The sequence below is a fragment of the Topomyia yanbarensis genome, chromosome 3 (assembly GCF_030247195.1).
Source record: "Topomyia yanbarensis strain Yona2022 chromosome 3, ASM3024719v1, whole genome shotgun sequence".
NCBI lineage: Eukaryota > Metazoa > Arthropoda > Insecta > Diptera > Culicidae > Topomyia > Topomyia yanbarensis.
This window is the reverse complement of record NC_080672.1, coordinates 325,301,224-325,320,568: the sequence shown is the minus strand read 5'-3', so window position 1 is coordinate 325,320,568 and position 19,345 is coordinate 325,301,224. Positions and strand designations below refer to the sequence as shown.

Here is a 19,345-nt window from a genome sequence, read left to right as displayed (position 1 = left end):
TGGTGACTTTTAATCCCTATTGTTTACAAGATTTGGTTAATTATTGTTAAGAAATAATATGTTATCGCGAGGAATTTTTGCAGTTGGAAGTTTCAAACCTACGTGAATAAAAAGCTAAACAAATCTTATAAACTAATTTTTAATCTATAAAGAGAGCTAATCATTGCAACTGGTGATTGCAACAATTTTTGTCGGAAATTGCTTATAATACTGTTCGTCATAATTTCTAATGTTTGCGAGTCTGTGCAACTCGTTTGTGCTAAACCAGGGAGGACACTTCAAAATCATTTTCAGAATTTTGTTGTGAATCCTTTGAAGCGTTTCCTTCCTAGTAGCACAACAATTTACACTATGCTATATTTCACCAGGACGAAATTTTTTTTTGGTAAAACCAGCCTTGAAGGGCAGAAATCCTTACTTGTTACACGGGTGCGTTTCGGCTTCGCCTCATCAGAAACCTACACTAACTTTTTGTCGGAATAGATTAGGGCCGGCTTGCGCCCTAGTGAGAAATTTTGATACGCTAAATTCAAATCAATTTAATAATATCGTTATTAATTTGTTTAAAAGCCACATTAGTGGAAATTTTCCATTTTTGCAAGCAATTATTGAAAATATTAAAGCTTCGTTGCAGTTCGTTCGACTGCAGATAATTTGAAGACTTCTACCTGTGGCAGAGATGCTAGTATCATCACAGAAAAATGACATATTATAGCCTGCAGGTAGATTTCGGAGCTCAGATGCAAAATATTATATAAGATCGGTGTGACGCTTGATCCTTGAGGGACGCCTGTTTTAAAGGGTAGCTTATTAGATTTACAATTCTGATAAAATACTTTTAAGGGGTCATCCATAAATAACGTAGCATTTTTTGAGTGATTTTAACACCCCCTTCCCCATCGTAGCATTTCGTCACAAAACTCTGAGTATCGTAGCTTGACGCTAACTCTCCCCCGCCCCCTTGGCCCCGTAAAAAAATAAAAAAGCGATGTTAGATGAAATGGGTAAGGTTGTCGTGATATCAAGTCAACCCCTATTCCCCTTTAGAAAAGCAAATACAACCCCCCCCCCCCTCCTCCCCCATATAATGCTACGTCATTTATGGATGGTCTCTAAGGTAAGGTTGGTGAGTTTTTAGCTATCTTTGTTATGTAAATTGGAAAATTGGCAATTAAGGGGGTCTTCTATTCTCATGGTTTCAAAAAATCTATTTTTTTCTTTGTTTAATTTCAATCTATATGTATCTTAGAATACGCCACAGAAAGGATTTGCTGAAAATCATATTCCTTGGCATGTTTCTGGGAACTGAAAGGTACCCATCTCCGGCCGATAAAATTTGGAAGATGGTGGACATCGGTGAAGAGTTTTATGAGGAATAGGAGTGAAGTCAACTCTGAACATTGGCAAGTTCTCCGGGGGCGAAGACCGTCCTACGTCTATACTATGCGATCAAAGCGTCTTCTGGCCTGTAGATCTATGTAATTTAACACCAATTTTAATAAGTTTTGTATCATCTAGGTATCATGGTGGTTCCAGTTTATATGGGGATTTACTTTATTAACGCAATCCATTAACTCCGGAATTGGATGTCGTATCAATAATAAATTCAATAGCAACCTATGCCTTTCATTTAAGACTAAGTTTTAGAACATCGGTTCGATTATCTTTAAGCAACCGATATGCGATTGTTGGTAACATACATACACACATGCACACTCATAAGCACACACACATTTTCCGAACTCAATGAATTGAGTCGAAAGGTATGAGTTTCGGCCCTTCGGTTTTCTGGTTATCAGTCGATTTTCAGTGTGATTGCATAATCTTTCTATATGAGAAAGGTAAAATGTTTTATATGGGAAATTCACGTGTGATCGGATTCTTTAACTCAACTCTGGAACCAATACTTCGTTCAAACGATATTCGATAGCAATCAATGTGAATACTATACCCTTCATGTAAGTACTAAGATTATGAGAATTGAAACAGGTGTGAATCTGTTTGGAACTTGGCCATTTCCTCGATTTTCTGGGATCTGCAACAGTTCTCAATGTAGTCAAGGAGACTTTGATTTGCAATTAGTGATCTGGAGGATCAATAATTTGAAGCAATGTAGAACCCATTTCAATTAGTTTTACATCATGTAGATATAATGATTGTACCGGTTTGTAAGGGAATTTCACATATGACCGCATACTTCAACCCGTAACACGGGAACCAGAACTCCGATTTCAATGAAATTTAATAGCAGTCAATAGGGATGGCATTCATTTGAGTATAACTTTGAGAAAATAGAGTCAAACATTTCAAAGAAGCAGATGTGAATTCACTTCAAGAACTTAGCCACTTTCTCGAAGCTTACAGTTCCGCCGAAGGTGTCCAAAGTGGTCAACGTGGGTTTAATTGGGATCCAGTGAGCTGAAACTATAAATTCAAGCAATTTAGAACATATTTTATGAGTTTTTGCATCTTTTAGATAACATGCTGATACCAATTTATATGGAAATTTCATGCGTGATCGTACACTTCCACTCGTAACTCCGGAACTGGAAATCGGAATTGAATGAAATTCAATAGCAGCTTGTGGGAACGTTGTAACTTCCATTTGAGACTAAGTTTGAGAAAATCGGTTCGGCCATCTCTGAGTAACCGATGTGCATATTTTTGGAAACATATACACATACACACACATACATGAGTCGAATGGTATAAAAGACTTAGCCTTTCGGACCTCGGCTAAAAGTCAAGTTTCAGAGTGGTTGCATAGCCTTTCTATAGGAGATAGGCAAAAAGAACACTGCTTATGTTCGTATATAAACGACTACCTAATACTCAAGGGTTACATAAGTCCGTTAGTGCAAGAGTTCTGATTTTATTATGAAATCATGGTTCGGTTAGCAAACGAATGTGTTGTACTTTCCTATGTTTCTCACTTAAGAGAAAAATTACTTGAAATTTATATTACGTATAACTTTTAGTATGTTTCACCTTTGTCTCATCAGTATGGTGAGGTTGACTTGACTGCATCCATAAGTAGTGTTCCTTTTAGGGCTCATAGATAGTCGAACCCAGCCAAAAATTTCAATAATACGCAACTCTACTATATGTAGTACGTAGCTACAGTAACTACTATTACTCCAGAAGTAACAGAGCACAGGAAAATCCTATGAGTAAATATTGTGCAGCTGGACGTAACTTTATATTTCATAAAAACAAACAAACTTTGTTAAATATTTCACGTGAATATTTCATGACCATGTGTAGGTTTGTATGAAATTATTGAAAATACTTAGGGATACCTTCTAAATATCGCATGCACTCATGAATCAGTTCACGCTTCTAGGAATAAGATTTCTTTATTGTGTGAACTATTTCACGAGCAGCAAAGGTTAGTCGTGACTATCATCCAAGGAATCATGAACTAATTCACGAATATATGAACATTATTTAATTATTTTATGCACTTTTTATAGAGCACGAATGGTGAGTTGTAACTAATATACTTGGAATCATGAACCAGTTCACGAATTCAACCTTTAGTAATTTTGTGAACTATTTCACCAACACATACATGGTGAGTCGTCACTTATTCGCTAGGAATCCTGATTCATGATTCTCGTATACAAGAATATTTTATGATTTTGTGAACTTTTTCACCAGCATGGATATTGAATCGTGACTAATATATTAGGAATCTTGAAGTAGTTCACAATGAATGAAAGGATTGATGAGCATTATTCCGAGTTTCGTGAAATAGAGCACGAGAAAATGTTTTGATGTTGTTAACTAATTCATCTATGAATAAAATATCGTTTTTGGTTTACGAATTATGTATATGTAGTTGTGATTTATGGCGGTGGTCAGCTATTTTCGTTCGCGTTCCTTAAGACCTATTTTTATTGGGCGATTCATAAACAGTGCTAGTTTTGAAAATGAACTATCTTGGTTACGCAACAAAGTTTTTTTTCAATCTTATTTTATTGTAAACAACCAACCAATCTTCATTTTATTATATTAAGAATTGCACTTATTTTGTCGCATGTAATTTTAAATGTTCTTTGATTTGATGGCAGTGTAAGGGAACACATATCCACCAGGTGATGCCATTGGAGCTGGCTGACTGAGCAAACTAATTCCTCGGTTTGTTTAGTGTTTATTTGACCAACTATGGAACTAATCCACTGGGTATTTAGTGTGCGTAGGGAACACACAAGGTCTTGTTTAATCATGTATGAGGATTGAGAATTGGCAATTCGCGAGAAGAATCGAAAATCAGTTACCAATTCGCGGCAGTCATATCAGTATGAAGGACAAATGTAATATTGTCATATTTATTTGTTTATTTTAGTTCATTAAATCATCAATCAATTATAATAATTATAATATAATAAAGGGCCGAAGTCGCAATGATATCGAATCGAGAAAAATAGCTTTGAAAATTCGCTTCAGAAAATTAAATCGAATTTTATCAGTGTTTGCACACTACGCTTTCAAATGTATTGAAACACTTTAAAACAATACTAGTTTTCGGAAGCACAACTAAAATGTCATATATAGCAACGTTTTCGTTGATAAAATTGAAAAAAATTTGGCCGTGTGTTGTTATGAATTTTTGTTTGGGCAATTTTCGAGTCGCCCTCTTGTTTTGACGACTGTCAATTTCGCCCTGCAGTGTCGCCAGAAAACAAAAATCAAATATGGCTTTCGCCATGCTCGACGGAGGGGAAAATTTGTTATTCCCCCAGGCCGTATCAAGCATTTGGTTTTTGTTTTGGGCGTTTCTGTTTACGGGCCTTGTAAACAATGATGCTGTCAATTTCGCCCGTATACACTACCTTAAAAATGCAGAGGCGTAACTCGCCTAGGGGTTTGTTTACAGTTGAAAGCCGGATCCGCCGTTTTGTTTTTTATTGATTTTTATGATGATGAAGTGTGAAAAATTTATAAATGAGTTTTTATATTTATTATGAAGTATTTTTACTCCTCTTTAAGATATTAATCAAATCTCCGTTTGTGTACATTTGTTATTTAGGCCCATCGAATTGTTCTCAGTGTATTGGGTACTTTCATATAGTTTGGAGTAGTACATGCATTATTTTATTGTTTGTCACGTTAAACATATTTCTTAATGAGTATAAAAATATTATAGCTTGATTATTGATCTTAAAGTGGACAACACCAGGAATCCCTTCTTTATTTCTTGCATTTGTACCATTTTATGGGTACATTGATGTTTTAAATTAAATTAATCTTGTTCTAGTAATTAGTATAAAAAAACCGCATGCTTGTCATCGGTTGTATATTCAACTTACAAAGTTGGTTGTTTCATGTATTTCAGCAGTGCATATTTAATACCGGTTAAAATGAGCTTCAGTTAGCATAACAACGCGCGCGAATAATGATAATAAAAGAATCGACACCTTGTTTAAACTTTCGCGGAGAAACAAATCAATATCTAATTGTCATTCCATTTCTTATAATTATAATATTTAAGATAATACACGATAAATAATACGTAATTGTATTACGAAATCTTTAATTACATAGCCATTAGCATGTCTATTTCGATACATGTTTCGAGACAGTTCGCTTTTCATTACATTTTATTTTTCTACGGAATAAAGAAACAAGGAATAATAAAATCGTTCACATGCCGCTTGATTCAATTAAGCATAGATAACACTCCCGACTATCGGCTGTCTGGAGCTTATTGCTTATGTTAAGTTGCTTTTTTTTACAAACCGAGCATTTCCAAATTTCTTCAACAAACGATAAATCTGTCATAAATTCTCGGCAGCCGGCTGCTTAGAGGAATAAACACATAATTTCACCTCTGAGAGTTGCATAGATCGGATCACTTATCAAGGCGAATTTAAATTTGTGTAGCTCTTTACCCCATCCAACTAACAAAAATTCCTTCCCGTAGAAACAGTGGAGATGCGGAGGTATACACAGTCTTCATAACAACGTTTGTTTCACTAACATTCTTTTCCTTTTCTCGTGACTGTGAGATTGAGGCCGGCGCCGTTATTCGCATTTCAAAGTATAGAACTCTCGGAATGTGCATATTGAAAATTTGGTAGCTACACCCAGGCCCTATTTGTGGATTCTATGTGCAATGTCACTTGTATTGGTCAATCACGGAGTCGCAGCAACGATTGTTCGGTCATCATGTTCATGCTCAATGTATTTCACGTACAGAAAATCGATTTGGTAATGCCATTTCAGAAACCGTGACTTAAGTTCATTTTGTTGAATTTTGTTCATGATCCTGTTTTTGTAACGTAAAAACGTGATTGCTTCAGAACTCATGGCACTTTATTCACGACTTTGGGAAAAAAAAATTTCCCGTGTAGAAACATAGTTCCACAATATCAGACACACATATCACATTTTCAGTAACAAATCTGGGGAGATATAAATCAAAAAGGGATGTCAATGTTGCCTTCAGTGTTTGAAAACGTCATGTTTATCCATTATACATCCAATAATCAAATGTTTTGAATTGCAAATATAACTTTAGTAGCTCTAAGGTACTTTAGAAAAAATATTGGGTCTGTTATGTTGGACTTCCCCCTAGTTCCCCTTCTGTTGTTACTGCTATTAGTCGCAACGGGAAGTCCCCTAGTATTGTATGAAAGCAAATAAAGTAATCGTTTTCAATAGAAATTGGTCACCTCTATGTTCGTAATCAACATTTAACCAAGAAACCACCGCACATTAAAATGAATCATCAACATAACTTTGCGTCTTCTAGTGGTTTCAAGACCAGTTCAAAAGCTCACGTACAGCCGAAGATGAAACATTTAATATTTCACGCGTTCATTGCGATCACTTTCTATAGTTATGCACAGTGTGTTCAGTCGTGTGGCAAGCGACAAATAAAAACTCGAAACCTGATAACAAATTCACTCGATGCTCAACCCGGGGATTTCCCTTGGCATGTGGCCATCCTACAGCGCGTCCCGGTAAAACAGTACATTTGTGGCGGTACCCTGGTTGGGCAAAGCATCATAATTACGTCGGCACACTGTGTTAGCATTCCTGGCCACAGACAGGCAAAGCCCATCGAAGATCTGGTGGTGCAAGTGGGGAAACATCTGCTCAACGCACCGGCAAGTGCATCAGAGCCTGAGTATTCACTGAGCTCCATCATTGTGCACCAGGCTTCCAATGAGGAGCAAACCGATCACGATATTGCACTGATGATCACGGAGGAACCGGTGCGGTACGGGAAGTTCGTCCAACCGGCTTGTCTTCCGACGTTTTCGTTGATTCGAGACAACTTAGTTGGTACGATAGTCGGCTGGGGTTTTACGGAACATGACTCCATCTCCAACGTCCTAAGGGCAGCGAATGTACCGATCGTTACAAAGGATGTTTGTATACGGAGTAATCTGGAAGCATTTGCACGCAGTGTGACCGATGAAATGTTTTGCGCTGGCTATCGGAATGGTACCAATGCTTGCAACGGAGATAGTGGTGGAGGTTTATTCCGGAATGTGCAGGGAAGATGGTATTTGGTGGGAATCATTTCATTTTCCGTGACTAAGCAAATGAATGAAAATCTGTGTAGCTCAACCGATTATACTGCCTTAGTGAACGTAGCCAAATATAAAGGTTGGATAAAGGAGAACTCAGGTAAGGAAATGCATTATTTGTCTGAATATAGTTTAGTGGCCGACGGTTTCTTTTCATAGTATAACAATAATAACTATTCCTGTCTATATCTGAGATACACAAAAATTCATTTAAGGGGTCATACTCGATATCTATCCACGCATAAGTATATTCCACTTATCGCAACGGGGAACCCCTTTCTACCACTTAAACATGTATAAAGGGGTATTTCACATGAAGATCTTAGAACCAGTCGAACAGTGCGCTCTGTGCAAGAAACGGTAAAATGTTCGTTTATATTGTCGTTATCTTTTGTCTTTTGACAGTTACACTAAGCTCGCCTATAGCAGACGATAATGATTGTTAGTGGCTAGAACGCTAAAACTTTTGACCAATTAATCGCACATTGCTTCTATTTTCAGATTCAAATTTGGACCTTTCGTGTCCGGAAACAAAATCAGCTGCCAGTACTACAACGAAGAAACAATATTTCGTTCATAACAATAAGGAGGTTACATTTTTAGAAGCCTGGAGACTCTGTCAAAACACAGGACATCAACTGGCTACGATCACATCCGAGGAGGACAGCCAACTGATTGCACACGCGATAAGTAAATCTGGAAATAAGAAAGGTCCTTGGTATACAGCTGGAACCGATTTGGGCAATGAGGGACAATTCGTTTGGATTTCCACCAACAAGCCGGTTGGATATCAGACTGGATATTTGAATTTCAGACCCGATCAGCCGAATGATGCATGGGGAAACGAAGACTGTCTCGAAATCGGCCGTTGGGGAGGAGTTGAATGGAATGATATACCGTGTGATTGGAAGCAAAGATACATTTGCGAGAGCGTTATTTGAAATTAGAAGTCTTATAATCATTACAGGAAAATACATTTTATTCTTCTGAACGAATCTTGTAAAAATAAACTTAAGTTTATCCTACACAGAAAAAAATATTTTGTAATTTTAAATTTATTTTCATGCACATATTTGGAGCATGAATATAAATGTAAAATCAAGTTCCACCACAAATACACACGACTTGTCGTACTTTCGTCAACGAATTTTATTATAATTTTACACGTTGTTTGAAAATTACAGCTTCATTGAACGGAAAACCAACGCACTTCTATGTATTTTTATTTCAATATTGCTGTAAAATAAATGACATTATATTACACGAATGAAAGTATAAAATCATATGCTTTTTGATGCTCTAATTGAGTGCATTGATTTTAATTTAATTTTCAATAGGATAGGATTTTTGTTTCAAGCTTTGTATGTTTACATTCGTATTGATTTACATGTCGTACACACCAAAAAAATCTGAATTTTATCGTTGACGTAATTGCAAACATGACTCAATTCAACAAACCGTAATTTACGAAATGACGGAACATTACTGTGTTCCGTTTAATTTTACATGAAACATATGCTTTACACGCGCAATGACATAAAATTACACTTCCTACCATTCAGAACAAACGCTGTATGTGGAATAAAATTACATGATTTGCGAAATTAAACGTCATGTAAAATTAAAATCAAACGTAAAACTAAGTCATTTTTGATGCTCGTATATGTCAGGGTCAGGAGACGTAAATTTACACTATTTTTTCTAGGTGTGTATAAAATTATTTTCTGGTGCGTAGTACACAGTTTCATTGCATTGCGTAACTATTATTGATTCGGTAGAGTGTTCAATTTCTTTGCGAATTTCAGTGCCGTTTAAGATCACCTCGTACAATCGCTAGTACTGATCAGGGCTATGGAGAACCGCGCTGGACGCCAGGGTACAACACATCAAAAAATAATGAAATTTAAACGACATGTAAATCAATACGAATGTAAACATACGAAGCATGGGGCAAAGGTCGAAAACTAAAAAAAGCAGTTTTTGTTCAACACATACACATAGGCTGATTGATTTTCATGAATATGTAACACACGGCGTGGAAAAAAACTGGTTAGTATTTGAGTGTTTGGCGATGATTTACACTATAATACTAGAAGTTCATGCTGCATGTTTATTTAATTATGAAACAAACCAAAGACGACGGCTGCCGTGGCCATTCAATATCTTGTCTTGTGTTCGAATTAGAAAGGCCTATTAGTGTTGCACTTATTATCAACGAGCCGAAAAAAAAAATTAATGGAAGAACAATAATGCTGGTGGAACGATGAGCTACGCAACCTGCGAAATCGGTTAAGGAAGGCTCGTAAACGATTTTTCCGGAAAAGAGGTGAAGATGATAAATCGTTTGTGCGAGATTTAGAGCGACAATTTCAGTCATTGAATGCATCTTGCTTTCGATCATACGTTTCACGACTTGAGAGTAACATGAAGGACGAGCCGAAGTAATTTTGGGCTTATTTGCGGAACAAAACATCCACCCGTGGTTTTCCTGAAAACGTGAACTACCCTGACAAGACCTCAACGACACCTGCGGAGTCAGCAAATCTATTCTCGTCTTTCTTTCAAAGTGTGCTAAGTAATAACCCACCACCTTTGTCTGAATCGTACCTGAGTAGTCTGCCGACATTCTCCTTGAATTTGCCTGTAACATCTTTCACCGAACGTGAAGTGTACACCAATCTACGTGGTGTTGACGGTTCAAAAGGACCAGGATCGGACGGAATACAACCATGTTTCGTCAAGGAATGCTCTTCATCGTTAGCTGTACTGATATCCATGCTTTTCAATCGCTCTCTCGGTGAAAGTATTTTTCCCGCCAAGTGGAAGGAGGCTTTAATAACACCAATTCATAAAGCCGGTAACGTCCATGACGTCATAAATTACAGGGGAATTTCAATCCTGAACTGCCTCCCAAAAGTTTTTGAAAGTATGCTGTTAGATATTCTCTACCCTGCAGTAAAACACATCATCACTACAGATCAGCATGGGTTTGTTAGAAAGCGCTCAACAAAGACGAACTTAATGAGCTATGTGTCAACGCTGATTGATAAATTAGAGAAACGACAACAAATTGATGCAGTGTATGTAGATTTCTCCAAAGCCTTCGATCGCCTTCCTCATCAGCTAGCTGTTGAAAAGTTGAGGCGAATCGGATTTCCGGACTGGCTGACCAATTTGGTCTTCTCGTACCTTACAAACAGCAGTGCATCGGTGCGACTTGGAACTGTACTTTCAGATCCATTCGACATCACATCGGGTGTACCTCAAGGGAGTCACCTTGGACCTCTTCTCTTCGTGCTCTTTGTGAATGACATTTGCAGCGAATTGACATCGTGTAAGGTGATGTACGCAGATGATCTGAAAATTTATCGCATCATAATAACTCTGGTAGATTGTTGTGCAGCGCTGCCCACAGTAAAACGAGTTTCATCAATCAAGGACCTTGGTGTTATACTTGACCGTAAGCTACGTTTCATCGAACACTTCAATGCAGTACTGCATAGGCTGTACTAGGGCTCATTAAACGAAACACCCGAGATTTCAACGACGTCTACTGCCTGAAGGCACTGTACATCAGTCTGGTACGCAGCATTCTAGAGTATGGAGTTATCGTTTGGTTCACACCGTACACATTAATCGCATAGAACGGGTGCAAAAGAGCTTCGTCCTCTACTCATCGCACGCAGTACGGCCAAAATAACCCGGTAGATGTTTGCTGTCAGCTCTTCAATAGCGTTTTTTATCATTTTGACTTCAACTTAAGTAGAGAAATGTTCAAATTGAAAATAAGTTTAAGTTAGTATAGTATTTCAGTCTGTACGAAAATTTATTAATTCGAAGACAATATATATATATATATATATATATATATATATATATATATATATATATATATATATATATATATATATATATATATATATATATATATATATATATATATATATATATATATATATATATATATATATATATATATATATATATATATATATATATATATATATATATATATATATTTATTAACAGATTAAGTCCGAAGTGGCCTGTGCCGTATACAAAAGATTCCTCCATTCCACTCGGTCCATGGCCGCGCGTCGCCAGCCACGCAGTCTGCGAAGGGTCCGCAAATCGTCTTCCACCTGGTCGATCCATCGTGCTCGCTGCGCGCCACGTCTTCTTGTACCGGTCGGATTGCAATTGAGAACCGTTTTCACCGGGCTATTGTCCGACATTCTGGCTACGTGCCCGGCCCACCGTAGTCGTCCGATTTTCGCGGTATGACAGATGGGCGGCTCCCCCAACAGCTGATGCAACTCATGGTTCATTCGCCGTCTCCATGTGCCGTCTTCCATCTGCACTCCACCGTAGATGGTACGCAGCACTTTCCGTTCGAAGACACCAAGTGCGCGTTGGTCCTCCACGAGCATGGTCCAGGTCTCGTGCCCGTAGAGAACTACCGGTCTAATCAGCGTCTTGTAGATGGTCAACTTCGTACGACGGCGAACTCTGTTCGACCGAAGTGTCTTGCGGAGGCCAAAGTAAGCACGATTTCCTGCCACGATGCGTCTACGAATCTCTCTGCTGGTATCATTGTCGGCGGTCACCAGTGAGCCCAAGTACACGAACTCTTCAACCACCTCGATTTCGTCACCACCGATGCAAACTCGAAGCGGGCGGTTCTCATTCTCTTCTCGTGAACCTCTTCCTACCCAAGCAACACGGTGTATTGATAAGCAGTTTTTACAACACCAATATCAAACATTAAATTGTGAAAATATGCGTGCAGCAAGCGTTATTCAACTGTTATGCAATTAAAAAAGCGCAGGAGGTGGAGCTTATAGGCAACATGTTCATTTGTTCCGAATGATGTACCAAGAATCATAATAACAACAAAGATTGTTGCAATAATGCTAGCGATTGCTTTGAAAACAACTTTGTCGAAATGAAATTAAACTTAATGTGTTTCATGAAATTGTTATGCAAACAAAGCATAAATATTACGTCCACAGTCAAATATGACAATATTATTAATATGGGTGAAAATGTATAACCAATAAAAATGAATCGAGTAATTTTTGAAAATACTTTGATATTTTTAAAGGGCCTTCAAACAACGTTGATATAAACTCAATAAATTTTATAGTTATTTTGTGAATTATTTATCGTACGAAAGGTACAGTGTTCAAATATGCTTTTTTCGAGAGTAATCAACAATTTGAAGCATATTAATGATGAAAATTTGGGATTCTCATCCAAAGATCTAAACATATTAACTTTTCGTCAGCAAATTTTTTAGAGAAATAATTCATTCTATCAATAAATATGGCGGTTGTTTTTATTTCTACTATGCTACAAACTCAAGTTGGGTAAAAGTTTTATAAGTGTATCCAGAATAAAGTTTGCTGACAAGTTGAATAATAATGTCATCTCCAGTTTTCGTGATGATGCTTGCAACAAAATTGTTTTAGCTGTGCCGTAGAGTCACAAACACGTTGCAAAAACATCCATAATATGTGTCAAAGTTGATTGTTTTAGAAAACATTAGAAATACAATTAAATAACTAAGATGTAACGTGCAACCGCTGTGTTTCATATATGCAACAGTAGTGTTTTTTGCAATTTTGTTGTCATTGTAATGCAACAAATAACTTTTGTTGTTTTTCTAGAACATGTTACAAGTGCTACTTGGGTATCGTGTACTTTGTCTTCGACGTGTTGATGGCAAGTTCGACGCGCTTGGCTTCTCTTTTCAGTCTGATGTAGGCTTCCTCCATCTTCTCAAAGTTTCGTGCAATAATATCAACGTCATCGGCGAAGCCAAGTAGCTGAACGGACTTTGTGAAAATCGTACCACTCGTGTCGATCCCTGCTCTTCTTATTACACCTTCCAACGCGATATTGAATAACAGACACGAGAGACCATCACCTTGCCGTAACCCTCTGCGTGATTCGAAGGGACTCGAGAGCGTCCCTGAGACACGTACTACGCACATCACCCGATCCATCGTCGCTTTCACTAATCGCGTCAGTTTGTCCGAAAATCCGTACTCGTGCATAATCTGCCATAGCTGATCTCGATCGATAGTGTCGTATGCGGCTTTGAAGTCGATGAACAAATGATGTGTGGGCACATTGTTTATTGTTTATTTGTTTATTTGTTGTACCGTCACCAACAGACCCCTTGGCCCCAATGGTGGTTACTTAAACTAATTACATTTCAGAATACGAATTATTTTAGTTTTTATCGAATTCCTTGTCAGGTTGAAGTCAAACGCCGTCGCCACACTGTTAAACACACGCTGGAGTCCGGTAACAGCGCCCTGGCGCCCATAGTTAGTTCTCCTGAATGGGACTCGCAGAAGAGAGTTATTGCGCAGAGCTCGAACGCGAGCTTGAAGATCGAGGCGTCCGAGGATTGTAGGGCAATCCTCCCTGGCAGACAGTAAGTCCGAGACGAACAGGGCTCGAGAGCAGTCCCTCCGGATGCTTAGAGTATCGAGCTGTATTAACTGACAACGGTTTTCGTAGCTCGGCATTGTACTTTGTACTCGCGGCATTTCTGCAGTACTTGACGAAGAGCGAACACCTGGTCCGTGGTAGATCGTTCGCTCATGAAACCCGCCTGGTACTGCCCCACGAACTCTCTTGCAATTGGTGATAGTCGACGGCATAGTATTTGGGAGAGTACCTTGTAGGCGGCGTTCAGCAGGGTGATTGCTCGGTAATTACAGCAATCCTGCTTGTCGCCCTTTTTGTAGATAGGACACACGACACCTTCCATCCACTCCTCCGGTAAAATCTCCTCCTCCCAAATCTTGGTAATCACCCAGTGCAGCGCTTTAGCCAGTGGCTCGCCACCGTGTTTTAGTAGCTCGCTTGGTATTTGGTCAACCCCAGCGGCTGACCAAATACCAGCCGGCTAATCTCCTCCTGGATTTCTTGGAGATCCGGAGCCGGTAGCGTAATGTCTTCCGCGCGTGCACCCAGGTGCGTTACCATGCCATCCTTGTCGTCTGCTGCCTCGCCGTTCAGGTGTTCTTCGTAGTGCTGCCGTCACCTCTGGATCACCTCACACTGGTCCGTGAGAAGATTCCCGTTTGTATCTCTGCACATGTCGGTCTGTGGTACGTGGCCCCTGCGCGAGCGGTTCAACTTCTCGTAGAATTTCCGTGTGTCTTTAGCGCGGTACAGCTGCTCCATCGCTTCGCGATCTCGGTCTTCCTGCTGGCGCTTTTTGGTCCGGAAAACCGAGTTCTGCCTGTTCCGTGCCTGTTTATATCGCGCCTCGTTCGCCCTCGTGCGGTGTTGCAGCATTCTCGCCCATGCTGCATTCTTCTCTTCGACTAACTGCTCGCATTCGCCGTCGCACAGTGGCTGAAGGCTGGCCAAAACCTCATAAATTTATTTTTGAAATATTAATATTTTATATTTTTACCAAATTTCTCATGTATTGAATGATGTATATTCAAAATTTTATGATCATTGGATAAGAACACGATTTTTAACATCAGTTTAAACGTAGCAAAGTCCGGATTTTTTAATGATTTTCATATCCGAAACCACTGTTGCTCTGTTCACTTCAAATGCATGTTGTTCTTTTGATTTTGGTCCGATTTTAGCACAACTAGTTTCATTGTGTAGGGGAACGAAAGAACTTGGTTAGTGAATAAAATACATTTGGTAAATTTGCTGGGAACTATAACTTTTTAGTTTAAATATGTTTGAGGTGGTCAGATCAAAAATACTTTTTTCACTAATGTAATCTGTACAAATTTCGGAATCATTTCGGAACGGTCACATAGTATACATTCTATGCGAAATAACCTCAACTTTTCGAATATCATGGTCTCGTTCTGCGCCTAGGTGCGCAAAATTTTCAAGGAGATTTTGATGCTTTGTTGCTGATATGGAGGCGCATGGTGTTTTGTGTAAAATAGTTAGACAATCTACAGTAAACCAACACGTTATACAATGGATTTAAAGTAGTGTTCTTCATTTTTTATGATATTGCTGACATTGGTGAACAGTAACGGAAAATCTATCATGAAAACGGGATCATAGTTATAAGAAAGGTCCAATGACACTGTATGGAAAAATGCATTTAATATTTCACGACTTTTGACTTTAAAAATGAGCTCAGCACCTCAAAATTAGCTTAAATTGTGATTTTCAGCCAAATTAGGTAACATTTGAGGTTTAGTCCGACTTTTGTTTGAAGACCCGCCACTGTGCGTCGTACCAGTCGCTTCTTCGGTCCGGGCCCACCGTACCTAGTGCAGTGGCTGCGGTGCTACCTATGGCGGATCGGATATCTCTCCAGCCATCTTCAAGGGCAACTGCGCCTAGCTGCTCTTCCGTTGGTAGTGCCACTTTCAACTGCTGCGCGTATTCTTGAGCCACTCTGCCATCTTGTAGCCGCTCGATGTTTAGCCGCGGCTCTCGGCTTCGACGAGAGCTATGCACTGTCGAAAGTTTTGAGCGCAAGCATACTGCAACCAGGTGGTGGTCCGAATCTATATTCGCACTGCGATAAGTGCGGACGTTTGTGATGTCCGAGAAGAATCTACCGTCGATTAGAACGTGATCGATTTGATTTTTTGTTACTTGGTCCGGTGATCTCCAGGTGACTTTGTGGATATCTTTGCGAGGGAAGAAGGTGCTTTGGATTACCATTCCACGGGAGGCTGCGAAGTTCACACATCGTTGGCCGTTGTCATTTGATACGGAATGCAGGCTGTTAGGCCCGATCACCGGTCTGTACATTGCCTCCCTTCCTACCTGTGCGTTCATGTCGCCGATGACAATTTTCACGTCTCGCAGAGGGCAAACTATATATATATATATATATATATATATATATATATATATATATATATATATATATATATATATATATATATATATATATATATATATATATATATATATATATATATATATATATATATATATATATATATATATATATATATATATATATATATATATATATATATATATATATATATATATATATATATATATATATATATATATATATATATATATATATATATATATATTCAATTTTAATCTAGAAAATTTTTCACTCATCGTTTTTCCGTTTAACGTGATTTGAAGCAACCCGAAAACATTCTCAGATTGTGTGATTACATAAAAATATCGGCTGTCTAATAAGAAAGGTATTGAAATGCACTATCAAGATTCACTTGGAATATATTCCGAATTAACTGTTATTGACAAAACTTGGTACATATCAGCAAATAACATTAATTTTCTTAAATAAATTAAAAGGCGTGTTTAAATTTATCATTTTCGCTTAACTTTAGACTTAGTGATTTCTTGATTGTTACATATTCAACAGCATGCCGAACAAATCAAAATTTCTCTCCTCAAACCTCTACAGGATACAATCGGCGATGCCTGAATCCTAAAGTCTGCCCTACAATCTCTTACTTTAACTGACGTAACTAAACGCTGCAAACCGCTAATTTGTCCAGCGGAAAGTATTTTATACTCAGATTCAGTAGTACGTGATGAATCTGAATGATTAAACAGCATTTAGACTCGTGAACTACATCTAATACAAAACCATTTAGGCAATAACGAACCACCGTTCAAGAGCGTAGGGAATATTGATACACTCTCTCTCTCTCTCTCTCTCTCTCTCTCTCTCAAAGGTGCTCACAACACTGTTCAACGTTATAAGAATATATACACATGCAAGTGTGTACGAACACATTCGTTCCTGTTTCTGTTTCCTCGTGTTGTTGCTTCGGTGTCAATAGCGGCGATTCATTCGGTTGGGGCAAAGGCTAGCGTTATACAGAACTGTACACTCAGGTTTTTTTCACGCGGTTTTTTTTTGAAATTTACGGGGTTTTCATTTACGCGGATTTTTTAATTTACTCGGTATCCATTAACGAGGTTCCCATTAACGCGGATTTTTAAATTTACACGGTCTTCATTTACGCGGATTTTGAAATTTACGCGGTTTTCATTTACACGGATTTTGAAATTTACGCGGTTTTCATTTACGCGGATTTCATTTACGCGGCCTGTATCCCCCGCGTAAAATCAAACCTGAGTGTATTGTGGTTTGTTCGGATTGAATTTGAATGAATGGTGAAAGCTCTGTGTATTGGCGGCTTATTTCTGCTCGGACGATTGATTCTGATGTTAGGGTAAAAGGGTATATTACGCCCCCCCACGCCCCTCTTCGATTCCCAGGATTCCTATTCCTAATTATCTAAAAAGTAAAAATGACTGATAACAGTATCGTTTCATGAAATCAACGTACTAAGGTAGTTTGGTATTTTTAATATGTTGCAAAACAACAATATACACAAAAGTTTCAAAAGAGCTACTTTTATGTAAGCTTCCACTTTTTCCAATATTATTACAATTAGAAACAGTCGGATTCGATACAACTATTTCAAGTAGCTTACTAGAATATTATAGTTACTATCTTAGTTTTTAGCTTGGCTTAAAACTACGTGTGTGTAGAATTATTCATGTACTCACAATAGCTCATCACCGGCCAAAATGCCCCACCCATTGTTGTGGGGCATACTCACCGATTGCTGTGGGGTATACCATCCTCTTGTTGTGGGGCATATTCCACTTTCACCGGGGGCATTTTGCCCTGGGTGAAAGAAAAAAACTAGAATTTAGGCATCTTTGAAAAATGTTTAATAGTACTTGTATCAGGATGTTTTTAATAAAAAATGAAACGGATACTAATTTCAAACTAATATAATAATAAATTAGAGTAGTTAGTGAGAAGATCATAGCGTCGAATGGTGAAATATAGCTATTTTTTCTTAAGGGGGCGTATTAGACCTGTTTACCCTATAAATATTCGCGCGCGTTGTTATACTATCTACAGGGCCGGCGGAACGCCTTTTTCCCGAGTGGGTAGTAAGATTCGAAGTGATTTCTTCTCGTACTGACGAAAGTTCAGATATGGCGTGTAAATGAAAATTTCCTGATAATGTCTGTTGGCTATTTGGAAACACTCTTTGTTAAGTCTTTGAAAATGTGACGGGCATGTTTCTATTACTTTTGGGTTCTAGATTCTATTACTTTTTTGGTAACAGGCCACGTATTAAACTCAGATTCCCGCAAAGGTAGTAAATGGCGGAATGACGAATTTCGGTTGCTGTTCATGAATGTGCATCACACAACCAAACACTTTTTCAGTATCTGTCAAATTCGGTTCTGTTCGTATGTAGGATAACTTGGTCGATTTCTACAATAGTATTAGTATCGAGTCAAATCAGTCGGAATTCTGGTGGATTTCTGCCCGAATTCAGACTCGAATTTACACAAATATTGGCAAAATTGGCGGAATGAGAGATTTTTTACAGGGTAAGATGGATACTGCAATAAATTTTTTTTCCAGTTTCCAGGATCCAAAACAGCTTTCGATCCGGACCAGTTCCCAAATTTGGACCTCCCGGATCTGGATTAGTCTTCCGATCTGGACCAGTTCCAAATGCGGACCAGTTCCCGAATCTGGACCAGTACCCGGAAATGGACTAGTCCCTGGATCTAGCCCATCCCCTTTTCCCTGTACCAGGTCCGAACTTAAACCATGCTCACCTAAACCTCGGTTCGGATAAGTGGATCCAAAGTATAGGTCTTGCTTTCCGTACATGACGGGAAGGACTGTTAATATTTTGTGCAGTCGCTACCTTGCTGTTGACGTCCGTGATAGAAAAAAAATCAGTTTAAATCCGACCGAAATACCCCACCACTATTCCAAGTCGGTTTTTTACGGACTGTGCTTTGAAGCTAGC

At 38.5% G+C, this 19,345-nt stretch overlaps 1 protein-coding gene across 1 annotated transcript; it reads left to right on the top strand.

Annotated features, from left to right (window-relative positions):
* The first annotated feature begins 6,792 nt into the window (after positions 1-6,792).
* Positions 6,793-8,572, top strand: LOC131691167 (clotting factor G beta subunit-like). The gene is made up of 2 exons (XM_058977370.1): positions 6,793-7,641; positions 8,043-8,572. The coding sequence occupies exons 1-2, from the start codon at positions 6,798-6,800 to the stop codon at positions 8,480-8,482; spliced, it is 1,284 nt and encodes a 427-aa protein (XP_058833353.1). The 5' UTR covers positions 6,793-6,797; the 3' UTR covers positions 8,483-8,572.
* The last annotated feature ends 10,773 nt before the right edge of the window (positions 8,573-19,345 follow it).

Coding starts and splice junctions, on each gene's coding strand:
- LOC131691167 (XM_058977370.1), top strand. CDS start 6,798: ATGAAACATTTAATATTTCACGCGTTCATTGCGATCACTTTCTATAGT. Junction 7,642..8,042: donor TTGGATAAAGGAGAACTCAG/GTAAGGAAATGC, acceptor TTCTATTTTCAG/ATTCAAATTTGGACCTTTCG.